This window comes from Eulemur rufifrons, chromosome 8 (assembly GCF_041146395.1).
Source record: "Eulemur rufifrons isolate Redbay chromosome 8, OSU_ERuf_1, whole genome shotgun sequence".
NCBI lineage: Eukaryota > Metazoa > Chordata > Mammalia > Primates > Lemuridae > Eulemur > Eulemur rufifrons.
Window position 1 is genome coordinate 108,866,453 of NC_090990.1, and position 27,463 is coordinate 108,893,915.

A 27,463-nucleotide genomic window follows, 5' to 3' on the forward strand; every position below is an offset into this window, starting at 1 on the left:
TTTCTCACTGTGCAGTCTAGCATGTGGTGCTGCTATGCTCCCGGAGGTGAAACCCAGGAGAAGCAGTGGGGTTAGTGGTGGAAGATGGTATGTTCTAGTGTCCTGGTCCCTACAGAACAACAGAGCAGAGATGTCCACTAGGCAGCTGAGTGTGTAGCTGGAGCACACTCAGGAGGCTGAGCTGGGGATGCAGATTTGGGATCTCCAGGTAGAGGGCAGCTGAAGCAGGGCAATGGAGGAGGTTGGCCAGGTACCTGTGCTGTAGGAAGAGGAGGCAGAGGACAGAACCATGGAGAACCCCATCACCTATGGAAGAGTGAAGGAAGAGGGCCTGGGCACAAGGCAGAGTGGGGGGATCTTGGAGAAGAAGAGAGGCTCTCCAGTGATAGAGAGATCAGTGTTCCAGGACCCTCTCTCTCCACACATGCATACATACACATTCAAGTTTTGTCTGTTGCTCTGCAATGATTTTCCCCATTATTTTATGGGTATCACTCTTCAGCTTTTGGAGTTACAACCAGAGTACTCTGCTTCTCCAGAGAAGGCAGAATGCATTGAGCTCTATATTCTTGCCAGATAATGCCTGTCTGATGGCGGCTGGGCTCCTCCAGGCGCCCTCCTGATAGGAGCTGCCTGCTGGTCACCTTCTGTCTTACTCAGAGGCATCTACACCAAGTTGTCTTGGTTTTACCTCCAGGGCCTTCCTTAGACCTTCCCTTAGTGATGGTGCAAAGCTGGAGGAGAGAAACCCCAGGACTCTGCTCCAGGTGTCTAAGGTGGGGCTGTTCTTTTTAAGGCTCACTGAGGGGTTGGGCAGAGTCCCTGTGCCTTTGGTCGGACTTATGGAAACCACTGCTCCCATCGCCCTCGGCTTCCTCAGGCCCGGGAGGAACTGGTCAGTGCGGACGCTTTCATAGGTTTCCGGGAATCGCCCTTTACTTACTGTGGGGAAGGGTAGGCACATGGGCCCCTCTAACTTACTCCTCACTCCAACCCAGCAAGAGATGCCTTGAGGAAAGGTGAAGTGATGTTCTCAAAGCCACATGATTAACTAGGGATCAGGATGTGGACCTGGCTCTGTTTGGCTCTAAAGATCCTTCCCCTGCTGTCTCCCCACCACCATTCTGTTCTCCCTTCCTCCAGTTTCCCTCCTTGTTGCTCCCACGGCCCAGGTCCCAACACTAGAGTGGTTCTGCGGAAGGCCCAGAGCAGCTTTGCTGTCAACACAGTCCGTCTGCAGTAGCCAGGAAGCCCCCCAACCAGTCATGCCTGTTTGCAAAGCGCTCCTCGGGGGTGTGGAGGGAACAGTACAAGAGAGCAAGGTTATGCCTTGAGAAGCATCCTGCCCAGTTGGCAATCTGAGTGCTGGATGAAATGTCGGACACGTTTTTGCTAAGCCACTCAACTTCAACAGCAATAGCTCCTATGTAATGCACATTCAGTGTCTTTTTGGAATCTCAAAAAACTTACGAGGTGGGAAGGGCTGGCCCTCCCACCCTCCCACTGAGATGAAACCAGAACGGATTTGCCAGCCAGCTGAGCATCACAGGGGCCCAAGGTGAGCTCAGTCTTGAGTGACAAACTCAGCAGTCTTGTCACTTCAGCTCACGGCCTTTCTGAGGTCCCTTAGCATGAATCACCTCCATGAGAGACCCCACCAGTGGTGGCCCAGTCTCCGTCTGGGCGCCATCGACCAGCAGGGATGGGGACTCCCATCCTTCCTGGCACAGCCTGACATTTTGAACTATTCCAGTCCTTTCTTGTTTTGAGATTAAATCTCCCTCCCTAGAGTTCCCTTCCACAGTCAGGAGGAAAAGACACATGCTGAATACCACCCCTGAAGCAGGGGTCTGGGAAGCTTTTTCCTCCTCACCTTCTTGCCGAGGTCAAGGCTGGAAAATTAGCTCGGAACCCCTGGCTTTGCTGGCTGGCTGGGAGCAGGCAGCCCCTGCGCCTGCAGGGAATTCTGCCTGGCTGGCTGTGCCGTTTCCTCATACCTCAGCCGTACCCAGTGCACGTACCACTCCCGGCCTGAGCGCACTATTTAAGGCCAGCACACTGGTGAGTCACAGCACCCAGAAGGACAGCAGCAGCTCCTCACTCAGCACCCAGCCACGCCGTGGGAAGGAGCCTCCCCCTCGCCATGGCTTCCCTGGGGCAGATCATCTTCTGGAGGTAGCGTACTCTTCTCTCTGCCCGTGCAGGTGAAGGGAACAGGGGTGAGGTCTTTTGGGGGTGCTGAGCACTCCTGGGTTGTCCCATAGGGCCCCACCTGTGCCCTTATCTGATCCAGCGTTGAGCCGGCAGGAGCCTGGTCAGACAACAGCCTAACTGGACTGGTCTTACCATCACACCCAGCCACTCGGGGTACCTGTTCAGGGTTAGGGAGGGGTTTGGTCGGTGGCCTGCCATGGAGAGCTGGCACCTGCCAGGGGAAGTTTGGAATGGGGGGAGTGTGGGCCAGGCTGGGAGCTCCCCGGAGATGTCAAGGCTGTGAGCACTGTGGAGGCACTGAGCAGGGTGGCATGGAAGGGAATCAATGACTGCGATGAGGGGACCCTCTACACAGCCCCAGGACAAAGGAGGTGAACGTGCTTTGACTCTTCCATGTGAGTGTGATTTCTCAGTACTGCTGAGCAATTCACACCAGCACCCCTCCCTGCCCCCCAGCTCAAGGATGGGGTTCCTCGTCGTCCTGGGAGCTCCTTGGAGAGGAGACTTTGCTGCTGCTGCCTAACCCCCCAGAGAGGAAGAAGGAAGCAAGTCCCCTCTCCTGGCTTTTGCTTTTCTCACTGAGCCACATTCTAGTTGCCTCATTTTTCCTCAGAACAGCAGTTACCCTCCTGGAAGGAAAGAGATGGAAAGTGAAGGGCTGTCTTGACATAGATGGTGATTTAATGTCAGTCACAGCTCAGGACAGAGTTTAGGAAGACAGATACTTGTGGTTCTAGAGGTTATTAGAAGGGCCAATCCTCCAATTTCTATGTATGTTTTCCAATGAAAGGAAGAAAAGAAGGGAGGGATGGAGGGAAGGCAGGAGGAAAGGAAACTTCAGATTAACAGTGAAAAGTTTGTGTAGAGACTGAGAGAACAATATCACTTCCCAGAGGCAACCTAGAAAAGTATTTTCCTCAAAACCAAACATCATCTCCCCCGCTCATGTTCATCTGAAAGCAGCAGTCACGTGGCAGGGGTAGGGGGCTCCACGGGCCACAAGGGCAGCACTCCCCTTCCTGTGCCTGGCAGGACACTGTGCTCCATCAGATGCCTGGAGAAGCAACGGTGGTGGGGGCTTCCATCTAGACTTTCCTGCCCTGAGAGATTGTCCTTAAGAAGCGCCTGCGTCAGAGGAGCTAGTGTTTTTTGCACTAGGTGCCTTAGAGTAGCATCTCCTTAATCCGCACCACCACCTTGTGAAGAGAAGTTCAGTCATTTGCTCAGGGCCACAAGGGCCACTGTAAACCTGCTCCATCTCACTGGGAAACCGCAAGCTCTCTCGCGGTGTCATGCTTGTCCTGCTCCCACCCGTCCCAGCTCCCCCACCCCCACCCCATTCCTCCAGCCTGGGTCCCAAGGATGTGAAACACTCCTCATGCACAAGTGTCTCTGTTGTTCCAAGGAGGGACATGTGGGCTCTCTAATAATACACTACAACCAGCCTGACTGGTTTTGCTGGAGGATTAGCAGGAGGTGGGTGTTCAAATTTCGGAGCCCCCACCCTTTAGAGACCCATTGGAATCAACAGAGGCTCCTCTTGTTGGCCCCAGCGTGCCTCCTTAGCTACTCATGCTCTGCAGTTGCAAAGGCAGTGACCGGCCGCAAAGGTAGCAGATCCTTTGTGCAAAGAGGCCACCAGGAAGAGGGCCAACGGGTAGCTTTAGTGGGGAACGGGATCTCGAAAGCTTGTCCCAGGGATGCATGTGGAGCCCACCTGGGGGAACTCTTGGCCCTAATAAACCCTCTTCCTTTGCCATAATTTCCTTAATTCATACAAATGCCTCTCATTGAGGTGGTCACAACCCAGGGATTGTAGGAAAGCTCATGAGAGGGGCTGCCATCCTCTGTAGACCCAGCAGGTTATTCTCCTAAATAATTACCAGAGAGCTTAACTCCTGAAGACCTCGCCCTCAGAGTGCATGCTGCTCAGGGATGGAATGCTGGTGTGTAGTTGCCGCCATGCCTGGCCTCCTTGGCACATGTAGGAGCTGTGATCAGATCTCTCCTCCCCTCTTTCCATCACGGCTACCCTGGCAGCACCATTCACCCAAGGGACATTTGTCGAGTGCCTGCTAGGAGTCTCAGGGTAGAAAACCTTTGCTCTGAGGATGTTGAATTCCAGTCAACAATATTAACTGAGCACTTACTATGTGCTGGATATTGCACTCAATACTGGGGAAAGGTGACTAAGCTGCTGTAGGTCAGAGCCTAGTGGGGGAGAAAGACTCCCAAACAGATAATTCCAGCATGCCGTTCATAAGTCATGAGACAGCAAGCATAGGATGCAATAAGCACAAAGCCTTCACCCAAGGATTTGGGAAGGTTTCCTGAGCCAGGTGATGGCTGGGCTGCATCTTAAAAAGTGAGTTGGTATGATCCAAGTGAAGAAGGGTGAAAAGGGCAGTCTAGGTAGAAGGAATAGAGTACAATACAATACAATACAATAGGCCAAGTGCAGTGGCTCATGCCTGTAATCCTAGTACTCTGGGAGGCCAAGGTGGGAGGATCACTTGAGGTCAGGAGTTTGAGACCAGCCTCAGCAAGAACAAGACCCCATTTCTACAAAACATACAAAAATTAGCCAAGCATGGTGGCACAAGCCTGTAATCCCAGCTACTCGGGAGGCTGAGGCAGGAGGATTGCTTGAGGCCAGGAGTTTGAGGTTGCTGTGAGCTATGATAATGCCACTGCACTGTAGCCAGGGTGACAGCAAAACTCTGTCTCAAAAAAAAAATAAAATAAAACTTATGAACCAGCACGATGTGTTGGAAAGCTGCTGGATACCCTGTATTATCATCGAGATGTGAAGTTTGAGGCAGGGAATGCTGAGAGATGAGGCTGAGAGATCACAGCAGACTATGCTAGGCCTTGTTTACCAGACTCATAACTAGGAATGTGTTGCTGGTGATGGGTCGGTAAAGGCTCCCAAACAGAGATCTTGGTTTTCATCCTTAGATGGGCAGCAAGACTAGAGGCAAGGAGAACAGTTGGGAAACGGCTGTAGTCAGAGTATGAAGAATGATAAGAACCTGAAATAGAGAATGACAGTAGAGATCCAGAGGAGGAAAGTGGATTTAGGAAACATTCAGGACTTAAAATTGGTGATATTTGATAAGCGATTGGAAGTGATATTTGATAAGCAGGTAGGGTGGTGCAGAATAGGGTAGAAGGCAAAGGCAGAGCCTGCAAGGACTTCCATGTTTCTGGATTGGGCAGAGTGGTTTGGGGGAGAGGGAAGAGAGAAGAGAGCTAGTTAATGTGTTGAACTTTAGATTCCCCTGGGACCTTGAGAGGGAGCTGCTCACAGGGCAGCAGAAGGCATGAGGCTAAGACTGGAAAAGGTCAGGGCTGGGGATATAAATTTGAGTGTCAAAAGCTCACAGGCAGGGGACGGTCACATGGGTGTCTTCTAAGGAGAGAGCATGGAGGGGAAGGAGCAGGGGCCAGAGTGGAGCACTAAGAACACCAACATTCACAGATGGGCAGAGGAAGAGGGGTTGAGGCCACAGCCAGAGGATAGGAAGAGGGCGGAGTAGAGATTTATAGGTGTCAACAGAGCAGAGTTTCATGGAGTACTGTGGCTAGTGTTCCATGAGACTCTGCTCTGTTTCATCTGAAATCACCAGGACAATAGGATTGATGAAGGCATGTGACAGGAAGGAAGCTATTGGGTAGGAGAAGGAGCAGGAATCTTTCTACCAGAAAATGAGGGAGACTAGAACGAAGGAGGCTCAGGGAGGTTGCTTTGGAATTTTGGTTTCCCATTTCCACTAAGTTTTCAAGCTGGTGCCTGGCTCAGGTAACTCAGACCTTGATGGTCACAGAAAACAGTGCTTAGCAACACTTTGAAAGCTTGTCTGGTGAGAAAATCTTACCTGGGACTACACTGAGGAGGTCTCAGCCCAGGCCATGTTGACACTTCAAATGCCATTGAGATAAGAAAAGATGGGCCCAACTTTTCAGCCTCCCTGAGCCTGTAAAATATTAGTCTTTAGAGCCTTCAGATCCATCCTATGAACAAAACAAGAATCTGGAAAATGAGATAAATTGTACGTTGGAAGAAAAACTTATGTAGGTGGCACCTGCGTTCCGTCAGGGGCACATTACTGTGGGAGCACGCTGCTTCCCTATCTCCACCTGCTGCAATGCTACTCCTGTCGCCTCAAATGCCACCTCCGCTTTGAAGTCTTACTGGATCTTTCTAGTTGCCATTAATTGCCCCCTTTATGTTCACAGCCAGCTGTGTTGATGAATATCTGTTCCTGGTGCCCATCTGTGTCCCTCCCCGGGGTTAGCGTCCTCAGGGTCTGGACGTGGTCTTGTTCATCGTGGTGGGGAGGCAACGCAGCAAACACTCCAGCTGTGCTTCTGGCCTCTGGGGTCAGACTGCCCGGGTTCAAGTCCTGTGCCCCCGTGAACACTCTCCCTGTCTATAACATGGGGATGACAACAGTACCTAACTCCCAGGGCTGTGTGAATGACATGTGATGATTATGTGTCTGGCACATTCTAAGAGCTCCATAAATGTTAGTTATTGCTATAGTCACTATTTTTAACCCCCTCAGCAATGCCCAGTACGTGGCTGGCTCTCCATAAAAATTTGTTAACTTCAATTCTGCAATTCCACTGCTCTTCTGTCTCTGAAATAGATCCTCTAGTGAGGGGATACATTGGATCAATTGCCCCTAGGTTCTGTTAATGGCAGTTAACTTTTCCAAAACTCTGGAAAATATTCATAGGGTTTTCCAGATGCTTGTTTTGAAAAAAAATTAAGTCCACCCCACCTTTTGTTGTCATGAGTCTGAGACACATCCTTCTCTAAACCTGAGGATGCTAGGGTTTAGACTCCTTATTAAATGTCTACCTCTGTCAGTATCAAGCATTAAAAGGTAGTGGTGAGGACCTTCAAGGTGGGCGAGGTGAGTCTGGGAGGTCCTAGTGTGGACCAGCTCAATGTCTACATCTCTGATGAGGCACCGCTGACACCAAGAACAACAGCCTCAAGGGGCAGTTGGAGCTATGCAACTATGACCAAGCACTTGGTAGTGGCTAATTAGCTAAACTGTCTCACATTCCCAGTTATCTCCATTTCCTAGATGCAAATGTTGAGGCAAGATAACTTGCTCAGTGTCTCCCAGTCAGCCAATGGCAGGAACCAAGAAGTTACTACCTAGTCCCCTACACTGACTTTTATTAGAAAATTACCTTTCTCATCAGCTCTGTTATGCTCCTGCCACTTAAAACAGAACCTCTCGTTATTGGCAAAAACTCACTTCCTCAGTGACCAGTGACTGCCGCAGCAGAGGAGTTCTTAGCTGTCCCCAGAATTCTGGAGCCCATGGTGGTTGGTCTATGCTGTTTTAGGCAGCTGCTCTAGATGAATGAGTGCAGGAGTAAGAGGAGGGTGAAGCCCAGTAAGAATTGTATGCTTTCAGAACTATAAAAATTCAAAAAATCAGTACACCCATCATTTTATTGGTGGAATATTCAAAGTAAAGTATGCAGCTTGCCCGAGGGTCGTGCGGTTAAGGAACAGAACAGAGCTTGTTGATGATCTTACATTGCCCAGGGACCCTAGTTAAAAACTGTTAAACCCCAGCAGACCACATTTTACTCAAGCATCAAGGATCCCCAAAGCTGAGAGACCAAAGCTTCATCCATGTTTAACTTTGACATAGGAACAAGTGGAAATAATATGGGGATTGAAGTTAGTCTGTGCATGTGTTCCAGCTCTCCACTTCCTAGCTGAGTGACCCCAAGGAAGTTACTTAACCTCTCTGTGTCTTCATTTTCTCATCAGTAAATTGGGTGTTAATACCAGTACCTAGCTCATAGGGCTGTTGTGAAGATGAAATGAGTTAATACATGTAAAGAGCTCAGAGCATCGGCTCCTATATAGTTAGCACTTTATGTGTTAATTACTCATATAAATTATTCCCTCCAATGTTTTTACAGAATAACAAAATGACTTGCGGGGAGGGAGAGGAATGACAAGTCCCAGAATAGCAGCTGGGTTTAAGGAAACTTTGTGTCCAGAATCTTCTGGGATGCCAGTAGACAAGAGATATCTTCTTTCTAGACCTTGTTCTGTGAACTGTGGGAAAACTCTCTGCCACCTAATGAGGTGAACTGGACGGACCCTGAGGCCTCCCCCTGTCCCAGCTCGGTACTCAAAGTGTGGTCTCCCGACCAGCAGCCTCAGCTTCACCTGGAAACTGTCAGAAATGCAAATTCTCATGCACCCCACCCAGACCCACTAAATCAGAACCTCTGGGGCTGGGGCCCAGTAATCTGGTTCAACAAGGCCTCCAGGTGATCCTGAGCTGTGCTCAATTTCAAGGAGCTCTGTCCCTCTGGGCTCCTCGTTTCCTCAGGACATGTGCAAGGATTTAATTCAGGTAGATATAAATCTCACCTGTGATCATTTATCATTCCACATTTCTCTTTAAGAAATGTGCTAAAGAGCAACAGATGGGTCTTGATGAAAACAAAGGAAAAACCATGAAGTTTCTACAGTAAGAAACCCAGGTTATATTTCTCTTCCACAATCCCAAACCATCTGCCTGGAATGCTTCAGATTTACTATCACATCACTTCCAAATGTGTTCCTCTGACTGCCAGTGCAGCAGTAATGGGAAACAGCAGACAGTTTCTCCCTTCTTTTTCTGCAGATTTATAATGAAAAATTTCATAGAATAAAAACCATGAAAGATTCGAGAGACAAAGAGAGCATCCATAAAATTTAAGGGTATTGAATTGTCTCTTTTAGCTCCCTATCTTGCCTCCTCATTGTGTTTTCTTGGCACCTCCACCCCCAGGATAGCCATTTCACACCTCTCTTCTCTCCTCAATCTCATGCAACCCCCATCCCTTCTCCCCACCCCAGTCTCAGATGATTATCTTGCCTCATCCCTCACTGAGAAGATAGAAGCCAGCAGACAGGTATTGCTTCATCTTTTCACTTTCAAAACTACCACACTGCCCTTTTCCTCCCCTCCCCTCCTGGTACCAGAGGATTTGCCCAGCGCCTACCAAAGGTCAACCCCTCTGTGCCCTGCAGCCATCTCATCTCCCAAGTCATGAGCACTTCCTCCCACTGGCATCATAAATCTCTCCTCCACACATCTATTATCCCAGTCAGCATGCAACTTGTGTGTCTTCTATCTTAAAAGAAAAATCCTCTCTCAGGCTCACAACCTGTCCAGCTACCCACCCCGTCTCTCTTTCCCTCTTCTCAGCAAACTTGCTGCAAGTGTTGTCTAGAGTTCGTGATCCTGTTAGTCTCCCAGCGTCGTAGAGGGAGTGTGATGTGGTGCTTCCCAGCCCAGATTGGAGCCAAGCTGCCGGCATCCATCCTATCCCAGCTCAGCCACTTTCTATCTGTGTGGCCTTGGCCAAATTATTTACTCTCTCTGTGCCTGATTCCTCATCTGTAATCTGGGAATAATATTAGAATCTACATCATAAAATTGTTGTGAGAATTATGTGAGCTAAGACATATAATGCACTTAGCAGACGCTTGTTGTAAACCACATATTCTGCTATTATTATTCTCTCCTCCCATTTACTCTAGTTGGATTTTGTTCCCACTATACCAAGATATTGCTCATCAATGCCTCTCATCACCTCCACATTGCCAAATTCAATGTTTACTTCTCTGTTCTTATCTTACTTGTCTTCACAACAGCATTCAACACAGATGTCCCTGCTACCTCCTTCTTGAAACACTTTCTTCTCTTGGTTTCCATGACACTACCCTCTTCTGATTTGCTGCTTCTCCCCCTCATCCTGTACACTGGTCTAGTCCCTTGGAGTTGGCTTCGCTTCTCTATATCTGGTCTGATTGTAGCAACTTTCCTCCTTTGCTGCCCCACCAGGCTCTGCAGACAGGAGACCTGCCTCTGATACGAGGACATATCCTTTTATTCACTCCCTATATTTGATGATTGACTCTACTGTTTGCCAAAAGACCTCAGGGTCCAAGAACAGAATATAACAGCATAGGGACAATTGTCCTTTAAAGCAGCTGGCATAAGCTTCATAAAGTCCCATGAAGCATAATAGGGTAAGTCATGTAATAGCAAGTGCTGCGTGGGAGGGAACTTCTTTTAGAATCCAGAGGAGCCCCAGCCATACGCCCTTAACACTTGGCGTTTCCAGACGGGTCTTGGCAGAAAGCCCTGAAGCAGGATAGAATTAGTCAAGGAGTTGCTCCAGGCAAGAAGCTGATCTTTGATTTCAGCTTCTACCTGTCCAGAGAACAAGCCTCCTTCTTTTGTGCTTTTTAAAGAGAGACCAAGTCTTGGGGGTTCTCTTTGCAGCTAAGAGAGAAGAAGCCAGGCTTGATGGGAAAGTCATGGCGTTATTCTAATGGCCTTAGGTCAGGGGATCTTTGCCTAATGACCTTAATACAGGATCGTGGCAGTTTAGCAGAAGCCAGCCAAGTTTTCAAGCCCTCTGCTGTGGTTACCTTTGCCTTGGGGCCAGCTCTGTGGGTGCTTCCCTGTGGAGGAGCTCTGTCTCTTGGGAACTTACTCATGCCAGCTCCTTCAGAAGGACAGTATGCAAGGAATGTTGGGGCTGGGCTTGCAAATCGCTGCTGGGCTGGAGCCCAGGAACAAGGCTGCATTTGGGAGTGGGATAGCGGTGGGAAAACAGGGGAGATCAGGACTCCAGAATATCCCTTACACAGAGGGATTCCCCAGCAAGCCCTGGGGAGGGAGGGATGCTCCTCAGTTACCCTGCCTTTCTGATCAGCCGCTCTGTGATGCTGCTGCACTGGGAGGGTCTCCTGTAGGCCAGGCTTTGCCTGAAGGCCTGGACAGAGGAGTTCTCTTGGACAATGACAACCTCACCCTCCACCAGCAGGCTATTGAGGGGCTGTTGGGACAGTATCCTAAGCCAGAGTAGGAAGGCATTTTCCCATGGATACAGCTTTATAAATGGGAGCTAGAGGCCCAAGTTAGCCCACAAAAGTGCATTCATACTGTAATTGTAATTGTTTATGATAGGAATGTTTTCTACTATTTTCCTTCCCTATCATAAATGTACAATATTTTTGGAACATTGGACTTCAACAGGTTTGAGGCCTGCTGAGAAAGGTAATCATCATTTATAAATAGCGTTGCAATAGGAGCCTATTCCAAGCTTCAAATAACCAACTTGAACACAAACTTTAGAAAGGAGCCATTGGGCCTAGGAATGCCTGTGGGTTTGGGCATCTATGTAGATGAGCTTCCCCTGGGTGAGGAGGCAGGGCGGCTCTTCAAAGGGTAATGCTTTACCTGTCCCTTAGGTCTTTGACTCCCTCCAGCTCAGTGAGGAGGCCAGAGGGACATAATTTATTAATAGCAAAGCCCTGGCTGGAGGTCATTTTCTCCTTGACACTACCCTCCCTCCTGGAAAGAATGGGAAGGTGTGCACTGGGATGTTCTCAGATGACATTCTGGTATAGACTCAAACTGTAATGAGTAACTGGGAGGATGTGTGTGTGTGTGTGTGTGTGTGTGTGAGAAACCAAAAGTCATCCATAGTTCTACCCTTGTAAATGGCTACTTTCTTTTTTGGTGTTTCCCCTTTTCAAGCCCAATTGCAAATAATTTTTACATAATCATTAATATAGTGTGTGCTCATTTATACACTGCTTTTTCCATTGAAATTTCATGTATTAAAACTAAATTTTAAAGCAACTTTACAGTTAAAAGAATCCTACTTCTTAATACTGTAATAGCTATAATTGTATATAGGGATGTGCATTTTGGCCCTTTTGTCAGGTGGGGTAACCCAGCCCCAAGGCCTGGAGAAATTCCCCCATCTGCCTGTTGGAGGTCCTTCCATTCTGCTTAACCCATCATCCAGTTCAATCTGGGCATCGAGTCCAAGCAACACGCATGACTCAAGCACTTAACAGGCTTTGTATTTAACTAAGACAGTGGTTCCCAAAGTGAGTCCTGAGACACTGATACTGCAACCAAGTTTTCCCCAGAGGAGTTCTGTAGTCACACAAATTTGGAAGTGCTGGATAATATTAGGTTGGACCAGATGAAATTGCCAATGCTCAATTGTTGTTGACCTATACAAATGGTAATTTCAAATGGTTCAACCTAATATATATTCCTCTGGGACATTCACTATGGATATTAGCATATTAAAGGCTTTGAAAAAATCCTATATAGTTAAAGAAATCTCATTTATTATAATTGACCTAGTGCTATGAGAATGTAATCCTTTAAATATAATGGTTATTAATACGCATTAGGACATCTTTGGGAAACTAAGAGCTGGGGTAATTACAAAAGAACAGAAGCCCTGAGTAGGAAAAAGCACTTTAACGTGGGAGCCCGGCAGCAGCATCAGGCCTGTATCCACCGTTCAGACTGGACACAGACGCTGGCCAAGCAGATGCCCAGGAATGCCCGTCCAGCATTCATCTCCAAAGTCATTATGTTTTTCAGACCTTCCCCTTCTCCAGTAATTCTTCCTTGATTAACCTTGTCCCAAATTGGCATTTTCATAACTAACCGATGCTCTTTCCTCTCTCATAAAAGTGTAGGGAAGATCATGAGGAGGCACTAATGGCTCACCTCCTATTTCTCAACATATACTAAATAACCACAGGTATTATTTTGACTGCCCTCGCATTGTTATCATTATTAATTAGTTTGTCTTTTCAGGGTGTCATTATCCTGTCAGTTTATGGGTGTTCATTTAATTTGCTTACAACCACGAGGTGAGCTAAGCCCATCTGGATGCAGGGAGAGATGCAGCACTCGTTGCCGGGCCTCTGTAGAGAAGGTGGACACTGGAGGCACAGAGCCAGAATGTGAGCTGATGTTTCTGCAGCCTCTGGAGCCAAATGTCCAAGACAGGGAATGGAAGTGTTGGGTAGGGGTAGATCCAGAGTGCAGCAGGACAGTGGCTTGGCCAGGACTACATCCCCAGTGCATCCACTTCTTTTTTTTTTTTCTTTTTTCACTTCACTGGCCTACAATCTGGAATTTTTTTCATGAGAGAGCCTTTAACAGGGATGTCTGTTGTTCACTTGCTACCTAAGGGTCGTTAGTATGACCAGCTCTGGGGAGTGAGGAGGCATTTGGACACCACTCTGGGGATCTGGTCATCGAGCAGTTGTTAGGTATGGGTAGGAATTACTGTGACACTTCCGGAAAGTGGAAGGTGAGAGTTGAAAGGTAGGGTGTGGCTTCCCAGTGAGAGCACAGAGTTAATTTCATAGAAGTGGTAAGTTGTAGCTGGGTGAGGTTGAAGTGACATTAAATGGGGCCCTGACAGTTTTAGGCCCCTGCAGGGGGGGAAGGCACTGCCCAAAGTGAGTGTGCCTGTAAAAGAAATTCTTGGACTCTCAGAGGCATTGTACAAGCACGTGTTACCAGGAAGGGTGAGAATAAGGCTTGTGATTTCTCCTGATGTAAATGGAAATAAAGTCCTTGACTTAGGCTCACTGAAAGAGCAAATACTGGTAAACTTTGAACAGGCCATGTCATTTTTCACACCCTCACATCTCATTTGTCCGCTATCTGTAAAAGTCAAATAATCTTCGTAATATACCCTGAGTGCTCTGAGAGCAATGAAGAAGGGAGGGGCGTGGACATTTTTACGTCTTTTCAGGTGGGATGAGGATGGGAAGAGGATGAGATTTGTAATCAGTGGGGCCTGATTTGACATCCCTTTCCAAATTTATTGTGTGTGATCCTATGTGAGTCAATTTCTCTGAGCCTCTGTTTTTCCATTTGTCAAGTAAGGATAATAAATGAACCTCTAGAACCGTCCAGAAGATCAAAGGTGATAAAGTGCCAAAGATGATCATGGCAATGACATTGGTGGAACACATAGTTCTCTTACATTAACAGGCACATCTACATCTTTAATTGGCAACTGCCTTACCCACTGGAATAAGATAACAAAAAAATAAAAATAAATAAAAAATAAAATCCAAAACCCATACGCTTTGGGCTTTAAAATAGGCAGAAGTCTTAAAAGCAATAATCAAACATTCCCCACTGCTCATTTCTCTGAGTTCCGCCTCCAGAGAGTTTGTGTATATCAGGATGTAGCTTCATGTTTTGGATCTTCTGGCCAAGAATTTATGTCACTTCTGGAGTCAGCCTTCTTACGGGGTTGCCTCACAGTCTCACAACCTCATGATCACACCCTCCAACGTTGAGCTCGTCCGGGGTGCCGGCACTCTTCTAGGAGTTATGCATACGCTATCAATTTATTTAACAAATCTTTATTGAGCATCTTCTAGGAATGTTGCATATATTATTTACTTATATATTTGCTAAATATTGATTGAACATGTACCATGTACCTGGCACCATAGATCCTAGGGTGACATGAACGAGGCATAGGGCCTGCCGTCATTTACAGGACAGACTAGAAGGGGAGACAGACAAACACACAGTCACAATACAGTATGCTAAGTGCCACCACAGGCCAGGTTCAGAATGCTTTGGAATCACTTCTAATCCAGTCTTGGTGGTGGCGATGGTGGTAGGGTATGGTTAGAGAGACTTTCTGGGGCAGGTGGCTTCTAATCTGAGTAGGAATTAGCCAAGCAAGGAGAAGCGGGAAGAACATCCAGGCAAAGGGAAAGGCCTATGAGGTGGGGTGGGAGTGGGAGGAGAAAGACGAAAGCAGGGCAGGGACCACAAGTAGTAGCTGGAGAGATCAGCATGAACCAGATTTGATCTTCTCAACAGCAGAGTAAGGTGGGTTTCATCCTCCTGATTTTGCAGTTGAGTAAATTGAGATTTAGGACTGTGTGAGAAAGTGAAGGAGGATGTTTAAGAGGGTGATCAGGAGGTATGTGACACCAGCAGGTGAAATCAAATCACTTTTGAGAACAATATCAAATGAGCAAAGGGAGATGAGGTCAGGAGGCCACTAGCTCATGGCAGGACTCTGCTAAGCCCACAGGGCCCCTTACTGACCATTTTCTCCCAGGAATCATCAATTTCACTGCTATGCATCATCACAATAGTTTAATATAATATATGCAAAAGGAACTGAAAATGAAATCCAAGTCCATCTGCCTTCAAAATCTATATCCTTTTCTAGTTTAGAAAAAAAAATTGTTTTATTTTCAATGTAAAGATTGTTTAGAGTAGCCGGGGAAGGGGGTTGCCTGGGCTGGTGACAAGGTGGCTCTTATGAGGCAAATTACCTTAGGTCCAAGGGCTTGGTAGCTACGCTTTGTCAAGAGCTCAGGAAACTGGCTTCCCAGGAATCTCAATGCCAAAACCCAAAATGCCATGTTCCACTGCCTTTCTTTAAAAGCCTTGGGAAGTAAAACTCTAAAGTGTTAGTGGAGAGGAATATCAGTATGAGAAAGAGGGCGTTTTGATATTACAAAGCTGTGAGGAGCCAGAGGATTTTTTCCTTAAAGAGTTCCCCCAAAACTTCTGTGCTTAAACTGTAGAATAAGACTAAAACGTTGAAAGCTTTTGAATACAACTAAAACTGAAAAAAAGAAAAGTCTGGCTATATTTTCTCATATTTCGAGGTTGATATTTTCTAATAGACAAATTAATAGATCAATGAAATGCTTGACTTTTATAGACTTAGCAAATAAGCACTTACAGTTTCACTAATACCCCAACATAGTCTACTTATCTTAATAAACGTGTTGTCTGAATGCAAATGCTGATTTTCCGAGGCAGAAAGTATGGGACCTACAAGAGAATCTATTTAATTTGTGTAGAGGATCCTGCTAGTTTCACAGTTTACTCCTAAGGCAAATACAGTTGTAAAGAAGAGAGTTGCAAGATGGTGGCTTTCATTAGCATTCCCCAAAGGTATCAAACTGTGAAGAAAGTGTTCAGTATATCTGAAAAGTCTAGGGGCTCCAGGTGCTGCTCATTGGGCTCTCTGGAACTGAGGCTCTCTCTAATCATTGCCTGGGGCAGCTTGTGAGCAGTGTATTGAGTTATGAAGAACATGTTTGCTCACTTAAATGAATAAAATCAAGTTGCCTATAATTTCTGGCACATATTCACTTGGGTACTGGCTCTTTCTATGAGAACTCTACTGGAAATGCAAACCATTGACCCAGGAAACTATTCTAAATTAACAGCTTTGTGGGAGCATCAAACTGAGAGATGCTTGTTTGCCCATTGTCTAAAAGAGAGTTAGGTCAAACTCTGAAGAAAAAGAAAGCAGTACTTTTGGGTTTTTTAAAATGTATTTTTCCTTGTTTGTTTAAGAAGAGTAATATTGGATTAGTATGGAAAATTTGGAAAATACAGAAAAGCATGAAGAAAAAAAATCTATATCATTCCTAACCCAAAGATAATGACCATTAATATTAAAAAGCAGTCAAGATCCTGGCTCTTTTGAGGAACCAGAAGGGCTTTTTTTTCCTTAAAGAGTTCCCCCAAAGCTATAGGATAAGACTAAAATTTTGAAAGCTTTTGAATACAACTAAAACTAAAAAAAGATAATTAATATGTCCTAGTGTTTTTTATGTGTATCTATGTAGTTAATAAGTAGTATAATACTGTATATATTATTTTAGAAATTACTTTCCACTTACTGATTTTTTTTAATTTCAGAATACTATGGGAGTACAAACATTTTGGTTACATATAATGCCTTTGCCTCACCCAAGCCAGGGCTACAAGCTTGCCCTTCCCTCATACAGTGCACACCGCATCCATTAGTTGTGACTTTACCCACCCCCACCAACCCACTCCCACCTGACCAGCACCCAATGAATATTACTTCCATGTGAGCACCCTAGTGTTGATCAGTTAGTACCAATTAGATGGCAAGTACATGTGGTGCTCGTTTTTCCATTCTTGTGATACCTTATTTCGAACAATGGGCTCAAACTCTATCCAGGATAATATAAGAGGTGCTAGTTCACCATTGTTTTTTGTAGTTAGTAGTATTCTATGGTATACATATACCACATTTTATTAATCCACTCATGTTTTGATGGGCACTTGGGTTGTCTCAGTAAAGTAACTAATACACTCATTTCCCCAGGTATCAATGACTAATGAGATTAAAATATATATATACTAAATACTTCAACTGGGAACAAGACCAAAGGAATAAATTTCTTATTTTAGAAATTTATTATCAAGCTAAAGATGAGAGTTATTTCAGGGTAGAGAAGGGTCACCTCTGTAGAGTCTCAGAGCTGATAAAACAGAGGTCATCTATTTGTCTCACTCCTGAAACTTCCTTTTGCTGAGTCTCCCTTTTATGGCATGACAGGGAAAAACAATTAAATATTCACAGCCCCTTCTTTTTCTACCCAACATCTCATGAAAATCTTGAAATTTTCTGCTAAGTCTCTCCATTCTCCATCTCATAATTATGAGTTCATTGTATTGAACCATGCAGAGAAGACTGTAAAAGGTATGAAAGAAAGGACAGAGAAGAGTGGATCTGCTCGTGAGAGAGAAGAAAATAAGCAGCAGGAGAGGTGAAGAGGGAGAAAAGACTAAGGAGTGGATTACAGAGAGATTTTTGGGGAAATTCCAGGAAAGGAAAAGTTTGGAGAGTTAGTAAGAAGGGTAGAAGTTAGGGAAAAGGATTTTTTTTTTTTTTAAAGTTTTGCTGTGCATTATCCATGTACTGCCTTTGATATTTTTCTAGATATTTATTGGTTTCACTTAAACTTTTCTGCTGGACTGATATTTCTTTTACTATGACATTATCAAAAACTGGACCACAAGGCATCTGGATCCTATATGGGTTATGATATAGGATCACGTCTCATGAGGTAGAAAACTAATTTCTACATATGTATGATCATTAAGAGCCGATATCTAAATGTGTACTTATATTTAGTTGTTAATTTTACTTCACACAAAACCTGCCCCAAATTGTAATTTAAGGAACCATAACCCGGAGATAAAAATATGGATTGCCATTCAGTTGGGCTGTCTCATGGACATATTTTGATACAGTAGAAGAAGAATGTGCTCCAAAATCAGGTCAGCTCAGTTAAGCATTTATCAAATGCCTAGGATGAGTCAGGCACAATGTCTGACACTTAGTGAAATAAATGTGACTAATAAATTGATTCAGCATGACCAGTAGTTATAATCAAAACGAAAATTTATTTTTATTTCCCGCTGATCTTTTAAAGTGCATTCAGTAGGGAAATACAGGATGAAATTTCTGAAGCCACTAATGAAAACTTGGCTTCTCCTTCAACTGCCTGCTATGGCTTCAGCCCCTGGTTTTCCAAAATTCCACTTCACCCAGGTATTCCTATTGGTGAGGACTCAGCATGGCTCTAGGATATCTGCCCTGCTGGAAACACACACATTCTTGCCTTATAAAAAAGTAGTGACTTCCCAAATGCAGCTTTCTCTGTTTCTCTGTCTCTCTGTCTCTCTCTCACTCTGTCTCTGTCTCTATCTCTGATCTGTTCTAGACCACACTGAATTTCTCAAGTATGATACAGATTCGGATCCATGGTGTCCCCCACCTTCCCCCAACAGGAGCATATAACAAGCTCTTTAAGTTAAGCTTTGTATTTGTGTTTTGGGGAGGGGGAGGAATATGTTCTCATAGCACAGAAAAAAATTTTGCTTCAAGGAAATATCTTCAAAAATTTTCTCCTCCTACTCTGGGCCCTTTTTATATTCTTTGTCTGAGTGAGGTGGTTAAGAATTATGGAAATCATTGTCAAAGTGAGTGAGGTGGGTAAGAATTATAGAAATGATTGTCAAAGATTCCCTTTTTGAACTCTGCATAGTGATGTGGTACCTCACTTTGGTATGCAGCCTCTACTGTACCTTGGAACCTCAGTTGAAACTTTAAATTTAACATCCTGTTACACAAAAATGAAAAGATATAATCCCTGTTCTTGAGAAATTTAGAGGAGACTAAAGAAGACACAAATGTGTAACCAGATAATTTCAATACAATGTAAAAGTTCATGATGGAAAAATGGTCCAGGTACAATGAGGACACAGAGACAGTTTCTGACACACATTGCCAGGAGTTTCCCTCAAAAATTATCTAGAGGCAAGGCCATACACTAAAGAATGAGGAGTCTGTGTGGCTTACAACTGAGCTGAAAGGATGTGTATGTCGTTGGAAGCTTCACGCTTCAGAACAAGTGCTACTGATGTGTCACCCAGTTACTCAAGTCCCTGAAGGAACAATTAAATGATAGGTTCTTGGCAATATTGTTTAATTGGTTAAAGAGAAGAGGAAAAATATTCTTTTTTAAGGGTTTGAAAAGAGGCCCAGAAATCTTAGCAGCCAAATGTAAAAATAGTAATCCTCTCTGAATCTGCCCTCAGGAATTCTAGAACAGGCCCAGTTCAGAGGCCTGGGTAATGTCTCCCTGCGGTGCCCACGGCTTCACGGCATGTGTGATTGTACAGAGGACGTCTGAACTTGAAGCGGGGTGGGAGAATAGGGGGCCCATCCACTACACCTACCTTCTCATTCCCTGCATTCTGGCTCCCATCCAATTCTTTATTTTCCTTTGCAATAAATAGTTCATTTCTCTTTCCCAGCCTTCAATCCTAACATAAAACATGGCATCATAAAATTGCAAAGAAAATACTAAAAAAGCCTAAGAATGAGCTGATGCCCCTCATACTACTGAGGCAGGGGAGGAGGCAGCTGTGACCAGTTAGGGCCTTGACTGAGTCCATGCTGCTGAGCCCCCAAAGCCTGGGGACGTTTCATTTGGCTTTCTAAGTAGGTACGATCGATCCACTTTACACACTACGAAAATAATGCCTCCTGAAGGGTCCATCCATACCATAGCTATGTGCCTCAGATTTAATAGGACTGTTCTAATTTTAGTTATTTTACCTACTGTCTCTCCAAGCCATTGAAACACTCCAAAAATTCAAATAGTTGTGAATCCAAACTATGTCTTTCAGACCTCTCGCATCTGGAAGTAACACTCATGACTGCTGTTGAACCACATTTCCAGTTTTTGAAAAAGATAGCTCCCATACCTGGGGACCACATTTCACAGCAACGAAGCAGAATTTCCTGCAAGAAATGCCCCCTTGGCAAGGACCAGGACATCCCTAACCTAGCTAGATTCTGATTCTGCTGGCAGCCCCTGGAAACTTCCTCTGGTACAATGTGGTTGGTTTCCATGAGGTAGGAGGAAAATTGCTGGGATGGAAAAGCACTAACATTCTGGTTAGTCCTGGCTCTTTCCTCCCGGGGCCCCAGTCTACGCTGCCACAACCCTGCTGGTCCTTCCTGGGGTTTTCAGCTCCAGTGACACCAGAACTGTTGTATTTGACTGAAATATGAAAAATTGTTTCTGTCTATGGTTTCAGTACAATATGCCTGAAAGGGAGAAGAAACTAAGAAATATTCTTAAATATAAAACTAACAGAGCTAGTTTCTTATCCCAACTTCTTAAATTTTGGTCAAGATTTGACTTAGCTGTGACAGCATTAAAAGAACCAGCACTGGTTCCTTTTCTCATCTCTGGGTTAGTGAGAGGCAGAGTCAGTTTCTAGAGCCAAAGGAAAATGGGTTTGGCATTGCTTCCAGGCCTAGCAGGCATCTCGGTTCCTAACAGAATCTGCCTCCAAGTGTCTCTGGAGGACACCTTCCTCCCTAAACTCTACCCTCCACCCCTTTGCCTTGAAATACAATATACTTTGAATCCACGGTCACCCGGGTTCTTGCTGTGGGCCTTGGCCCCTTGGTAGCAGGAAAGGGAATCGACATTTCTAGTGCATCTGCTACCTGCCAGGCACTATCCTATAGATGCTACGTGATACATCGTGAAGAAAGGCTCCAAGTGACAAAGGTAGTTCCCTCCCTGGACCTTAAATACTTTCCCCTCAAGCTCAGAAATATGCCCTAAGTATTAAAATGATGGTAGGAATGCCCATCAATGGCCCCACCAACCAGCATGTAACTCAAAGTATAAAGAATACTGAACTATAAAACAAATAATGTGCATATAAGCTACAATAAAACAGAAAAAAAGAAAACCAACTTCCTTCCAGTTTTCCTGCTTATAAATTTCTAGGTAAGTTCATTGAATGTTAACTTTTATCCCTGTCCCCCTTTTGTGAGTGTGTTGGTGTTGGTGAGAGGGACAGGTTACCACCCCTGCTTGGGTAGCGCTGGAAAGACAAGCTTACTGTGCCCAGCAGGCAGCCCAGTGCTGCCAGGGCTTCAGGGGACTCTAGGATGGCCCAGGAGATGCTTGCTTTGGTCCATCTCTTGAAGTTCTTGATAGCCTGGACCCCTAGACAGAAAAGCTTTGTCTGTGACTTGTTTCTCCAACTTATTCAATGTGCCTGACACTGATTCTTTGGATGGCCATCAAGGCTGATTCTATCATTTGGTGAAGGTATCAATCTTGCTTTTATGGTGGCATCTAGTAGTCTCTGTAATGGACATAAAGCCTTAATTAATGGCCAGCACATATTCTTCACATGTCCTATTAGAGTCTGTAATACCTGTGAGATATTATAGATACACTTCACATCTCCCATTTCCTTTTCTCTCAGCATTTTGAAGGTATAATTCCATCATTTTTCTGGCTTCTCTCATTACTTTGGAAAGTAAGCTATTAGTCTAATTGTCATTTCTTTTTAGGTACTCTGTCTATTCTCTTACTGCTTTTAATATCTTTTTGGTCTTTGTTCTTCTTCAACTTCACTGTGAAGTGTCTTATTACAGTTTTCTTTTTATTTATCCTACTTAAGAGTCATTGAGTTTCCTGAATCTGAAGAGTGTGATTGTTCAGAAATACTGGGATATACTCAGTCTGTTTCTCTTTGAAAATTGCTTCTCTTTCATTTTCTATCCTTTCTTTCTGGACCTCTGAGTAGATGGAAATTAAATTTTCTCATTTTTGGTGTTCATGTGCCTTACCCTCTCTCACATTTCCAAGCTCCGTTTCTCTATCCTGCCTCATGTGTGGTTTCTTCAGCTCTTACCTCTGCTCACCTAATTCTCCCTCTAATTGTATCCGATTGACTGCTTAACCTGTCCAGTGAGGTTTTAATTTCAATTATATTTATTTTTCATTTCTAGATGTTCTGATTGGTTCTTCTTCAAATCCATCTGGTCAGTGTTTTTAGTCTCTTGTACTTTTTTTTGAGGCTTTCCATTCCCTCATTCATTTATTCTAACATATTGAAAAGGCTTATTTTATATTCTGTGTCTAATGGTTTCAACATCTGAAGTCTTTTCATTTCCCAATCTGCCCCTCGTTTCTATCAGCTCCTGCTCATGGTAGCTTTTTCCTTGTGTACTGTGTGATTTTTTATTATAAACTCATATTTGGGGGAATTTTATCCATTAAAATTCTTTGAGGCCTGGGTCAAGGATGCATTTCTTCAGAAAATAGTTTTGTTTCTATTAAGCATCGGGACTGTACCAACTAGGAGCCCTTTCAAGTTAATTCTTGGTTTAAGGTTCTTTGGGACTGGAAGTGTTGTGAATTCAGGCCTCAAACCTACACAATTTTGAGGATTTATTTTTCTTCACCCAGAGCCAAGACCAAGCAAGGTCAGGCCTTTTGGTGATGAGGAGGTAGGGGGGGGCCTAGCTTGTGAGTCCCCAGCTTGTATGGCCCCTAGCTTTGCTTCTGACATTCTGCATGGCACTTAAGACAAAAGTCTTTGGTCACCGGAACACACAGTGTGTTCAGCACTCTCTTACCAATCTGGATTCATGTTTTGGAATTTTTTTTTGTCTTTTGACAGAGTCTTGCTCTGTTGCCCGGGCTAGAGTGCCGTGGCATCAGCCTAGCTCACAGCAACCTCAAACTCCTGGGCTCAAGCGATCCTCCTGCCTCAGCCTCCTGAGTAGCTGGGACTACAGGCATGCGCCACCATGCCCGGCTAATTTTTTCTATATATTTTTAGTTGGCCAGATAATTTCTTTCTATTTTTAGTAGAGATGGGGTCTTGCTCTTGCTCAGGCTGGTCTTGAACTCCTGAGCTCAAACGATCCACCCGCCTCGGCCTCCCAAGTGCTAGGATTACAGGTGTGAGCCACCGCGCCCCGCCTGTTTTGGCATTTTTAACCTCTGAAAATTTCCCTTATTTTTCTTGTCAGCAAATGCAATGTTCAAAAATGTATGTGTCCTGGCTTTTTTTTTTTTTAATTTTTAGTGTTTTTTAGTAAGGTTGTTCTTTTTAAATGGATATTTAGTATGCATTATTGCTGGAAATTTAACTCTTCATTCTCTCCAAAGTTCTTTTTCTTTTAGAGGGACACTTCTATTTTGTACCTTGTTTGTGGAGAGAAATGACCAAGAGGACTCAAGTTTAACAAGTAATCAAGCATGGCTATTATGAATTACTTCTTTCTCCAAGTTCCCTGCTTGACTACAGCCAGCCAGGTTTTATACGTCCAACCCTCCAAGGCATTTTGTTATAACTCATAGTAGCAGCAAGATTTCACAGGCCACAGTTTTTTTAAAAGACTGTTTTTCTTTAGAGAGGAAGATAAACAATAATTTCTCCCATAAGCAGCTTCTCAGAAGTTAAGAATGTGTTAGTTTCCCTTGGTAGCACAGTATGGATATTTATTTATTCATTAATGCAACCTATTTTAAAGACTATGTGCTAGACGCTCTGAGAGGAGCAGTCTGTAAGGTGGAGCATTTATTCAGCAAGCGATTTCGTGAGTTCCCACCATGTTCCAAGAACTTGAAAAATAGCATGAACAAAGGCATAGAGGCAAGAAACAGCTTGGCATATTTAGAGACCCAGCGTAGTTTATAATGAATGTGGGGAGCTAGAAATGGGAAAAGAAATAGGATAAAGAATTCACAAATTTATGTAAACTCTTCTTGAGCTTATATTTGTGTTCAAACTTTTTCAACTTTTAGGATTAGTATGCATTCTTCACTTCCTATGGTTAAATCAACACTTTAGAATCTTTTCCTTTTTTTGAAAAAAAGGTATCCGAATGTGTGGAAGTCTTAGTCAGAAAATAAAACAGAAGTCTTGTGATTTGTAAGCACCCTGACATGCATCCCTGATCAGTGCCAGGCCCTGGGCTGCAGTGGGTCAGGGTGACCCATGAGGGTTGGGGACCAGAGGTAGGGGTAGGTACAGGAGGACACAGCAAGCCCTTCTTGCATATGGCATCAGGCTAGGAGTCCCTACCAGGGGGAATGCTGAAATCTATGTGAGAAAAATAAGGTCAGTGCCCTGGAAATCAGGCTGGACCAGAAGGAAAAGACCAAGTAGCAGAATCTGAAATCCCAAGGTCCAGGGTTGAAGCCCAGCTCCAGGGCATAGGAAGACTACAGATTCCAGGCTGGACTGCCAGGGAGATTTCCTTTGTGTCTGTTACAGATGGACGGGCCCACAGAAGGGTTCAACTCAAGGATGACTGCCCATCCTAGGACAAGGAGTGTCTCCCCTGCCTTGGGGAGGAACCATCCTTATTTCAGGCAGGCAAGGGAGGTCATGGTCCAGAGCAGTCCAGGGTCTCTAGCTGTGCAAGCCAGGCCCTACGGGATGGGTCTGGCAGCCTGATTTTCATACCCCAGTTCTCACAAGCCTTACACAGTCACACCTGCAGAACTGTGCCCGGGTCTAAAATATGAGAATTTGGTCTTAGCAGGCAAGAATTTGTAGTGGAACTCCTGGTAGGAGCTTGGGAAGACTGAAAAATATATCCCCTAATGATTTCCAGGATCCAGTGGTCTGCTTTTCACTGGGAAGACTCTCTGGCATTACTGGGGAAAAAAAAAAAAAAAAGAAAGAAAGAAAAGAGTGGATGACAGAAGCTCTGGGGTCTACAAATATGACATTGTGCCGTGTTTCAGAACAAGAAATCAGACTGCCTAAGACAGGTGCATGTTCTTTGGTAGAGAAAAGCTCTGAGGGTAATAGATGTACTTGTTTTCAGCTTTATTAATGAATGAACAACAAACTAATCCCAGCCCAGGCACTACTCTGAATCTCTTCGGTGACAGACATGGGTTTCCTGAAGGCAAGAAAAGGAATGAAAAGTCAGAACAGTCACCGTGGCTTTAGGGTGTTGCAAAGGTAATCTCGATTATAGATCACTGGCTCTGTCAGGCCATCCATCTGCCTGAGGCCCAGATCACGGTGACTTATCACCACGGTGACTGATGGGAGGACGAGCAAAATGGACATGTACTCTCCCCAGAGGGAGCCTACCCTGTCCTCTCCTCAGACCTGCTGGGGCCTGGTTCCCCCTGACCTAGCTCCCACCCTAAACCCTAGTGTGGGCCTTGCCCTCCCTCCACCTCTCTCGCAGGTCCAGCCTTCAGAGGCTCACCTTCCTGCCCCACTCTTCTTAAATCCTTTAAGGAAAGGAAGGGAGAGCATACTCTGGGCTGGACCCTTCAGGGACAGTGACAGAGCTGAGCTGGGCTTGGATAGCCCAAGAGGAGGTGGAAGGGTATTCTAGGCAGAGGGCTACAGGGACAATGAACAGAGGAGAACACAGGGCTTCAGAAAGGGAGAAGGGTTAGAAAAATAGCTTGGAGCATTTTAGGATGGTCTGAAATTCCAGGCTCAGTTTGAACTTTATAAGCAATCTGAAGTCATTTAAATTTGGGGATAGTGAGGAGCGGTGAAAATAAAAATTAACGTTTACAGTTTAAAAATAACAGCTAATATTTACACTTTATAAAGCGTAGTTTATTTCTTTGGAGCCTCACAACAGTCCTGTGGAAAAGTGGTGTTGGGTGTGGAGGCAGGTGTGGGATGAGCACAGTGCTGCTGGGTTCTCTGTGGAGCTGATGGGAGGGAGGTGGCTGCGCCTTCTCTTTGTTTCATCCATTCCACAGATGATCAGGCTGTCTCCGAGCAGTGCTCCTGCCCTTATCCGTGGGCTGGAGGAGGAGGGGTGCTCAGGGGTAGGAGAAGAGGGCAGAGCCAGGAGCCAGGACACGGTGGAGAGGAGTCAGGTGAATGGAAGAGCAGCCAGGACCACACCGGCCAGCCGGTCATGAAAGGAAGGGTTCATTAGCAGCCAGACCTCACCCTAGTGCCCGTGCTGTGAGCGCCCCTGGAAATCTCTCCTAACCACCAGTTTGGAAGACATGCAATCAGGCTGTTTCAGTTCAGACCACACAGACTGCTTATGGAATACCCGGCTTTTCTAACAGTACAGGCACTTTGTGGGAGGGGCCATAAAAGGTTTGAAATGTGTTTGTTATTAAACACAATGGGATCAGTTATACTGCTGCAGGAATCTTCTGGAATTTTTTTTTTTTTTTCTCCGCAGTGAGAGTAATTAGGAACAGGAAATACAGGTATGATCAGGAAAAGGACTAGTAATCAACCTTGTATTGACTTTTGTCTCACTCTGCTTGTGCCAGTGGGAAACGGTGTACGCAAGAATGATGAAATGCTAATGTGGGCTTCACGGCAATCAGGGGGACAGTTATAAATAGAGCAGGCTTAAGAATAGATAGAATGGCTTTGCTGCAGACTCAGATATTGTTTAAGGAAAGGTATTTATCAACATTCTGGAATTTTCCAGCTGATAGTCCCCTTCCAGTTTTCTTTCCAGAGCCTCAGACAAAAGATGCCTCCAGGGGGAGATGAATTTTTTCCATCTATGTAAAACTATGCATGCTGTCCTTCCATAGGTTACAATTGCATGAAATACAAGCCTGGCAACTGATTTGAACCCTGAGATTTATAAAACTTTGGATTTATATATAATAAAATACAGGATAATGAATAAGATCAATGATAATGGCATCTCGGACCTGAGTCTAATCCTGCTCTAATTTCCCAGGGGTGAGTCCTCAGGGGAGCTACTTAACATTAGGCCTCAACTTCCTCATCTGCAAAACAAAGATAATAGTATCTATCTCACAGAGCTGTTGTGGAGACTGAATGAGATAAATGAGGCAATGTACTCAAATAAATATTAGCTATTATTGTTATATTATTAGCAAAGCTTTTAGGAGACATACACAGAATACACAACAGTGGTGAAGGCAAGACCGGAGAAAATCCCAGGGATTATCCAATCACAGAATCATATAGCTAATTGAAAGAGACTTTCAAAATTGTTTAAATCTTTATCTGATGCTAGAAACTCTTCCCTACCTGCTGCTCTCCCTAAGTGTTTATCCAGCCCTTGCTTAAACATGTACATCCAGTGACAGGGAATTCTGCAATATCAGGCCAGTACCAGAGAGCTCTGTTGGAAAGTTGCTCTGTATATTGAATCTAAACCTAATCTCCTGGAACTTTCACTCAATAGCTTTGTTTCTTTCCCCAGAGTAATGGAAAACAGGCCCATATGGCAC

General features: G+C 44.8%; 1 protein-coding gene across 1 annotated transcript in view; it reads left to right on the forward strand.

The window, feature by feature from the left end:
- Positions 1 to 2,143: 2,143 nt before the first annotated feature.
- The window catches only part of VTCN1 (V-set domain containing T cell activation inhibitor 1), a 49,466-nt gene continuing 24,146 nt past the window's right edge, over positions 2,144 to 27,463 (forward strand). Inside the window, exon 1 of the mRNA XM_069478910.1 lies at positions 2,144 to 2,175. Coding sequence (XP_069335011.1) covers positions 2,144 to 2,175 — 32 coding nt within the window. The remainder of the gene's footprint in view (positions 2,176 to 27,463) is intronic.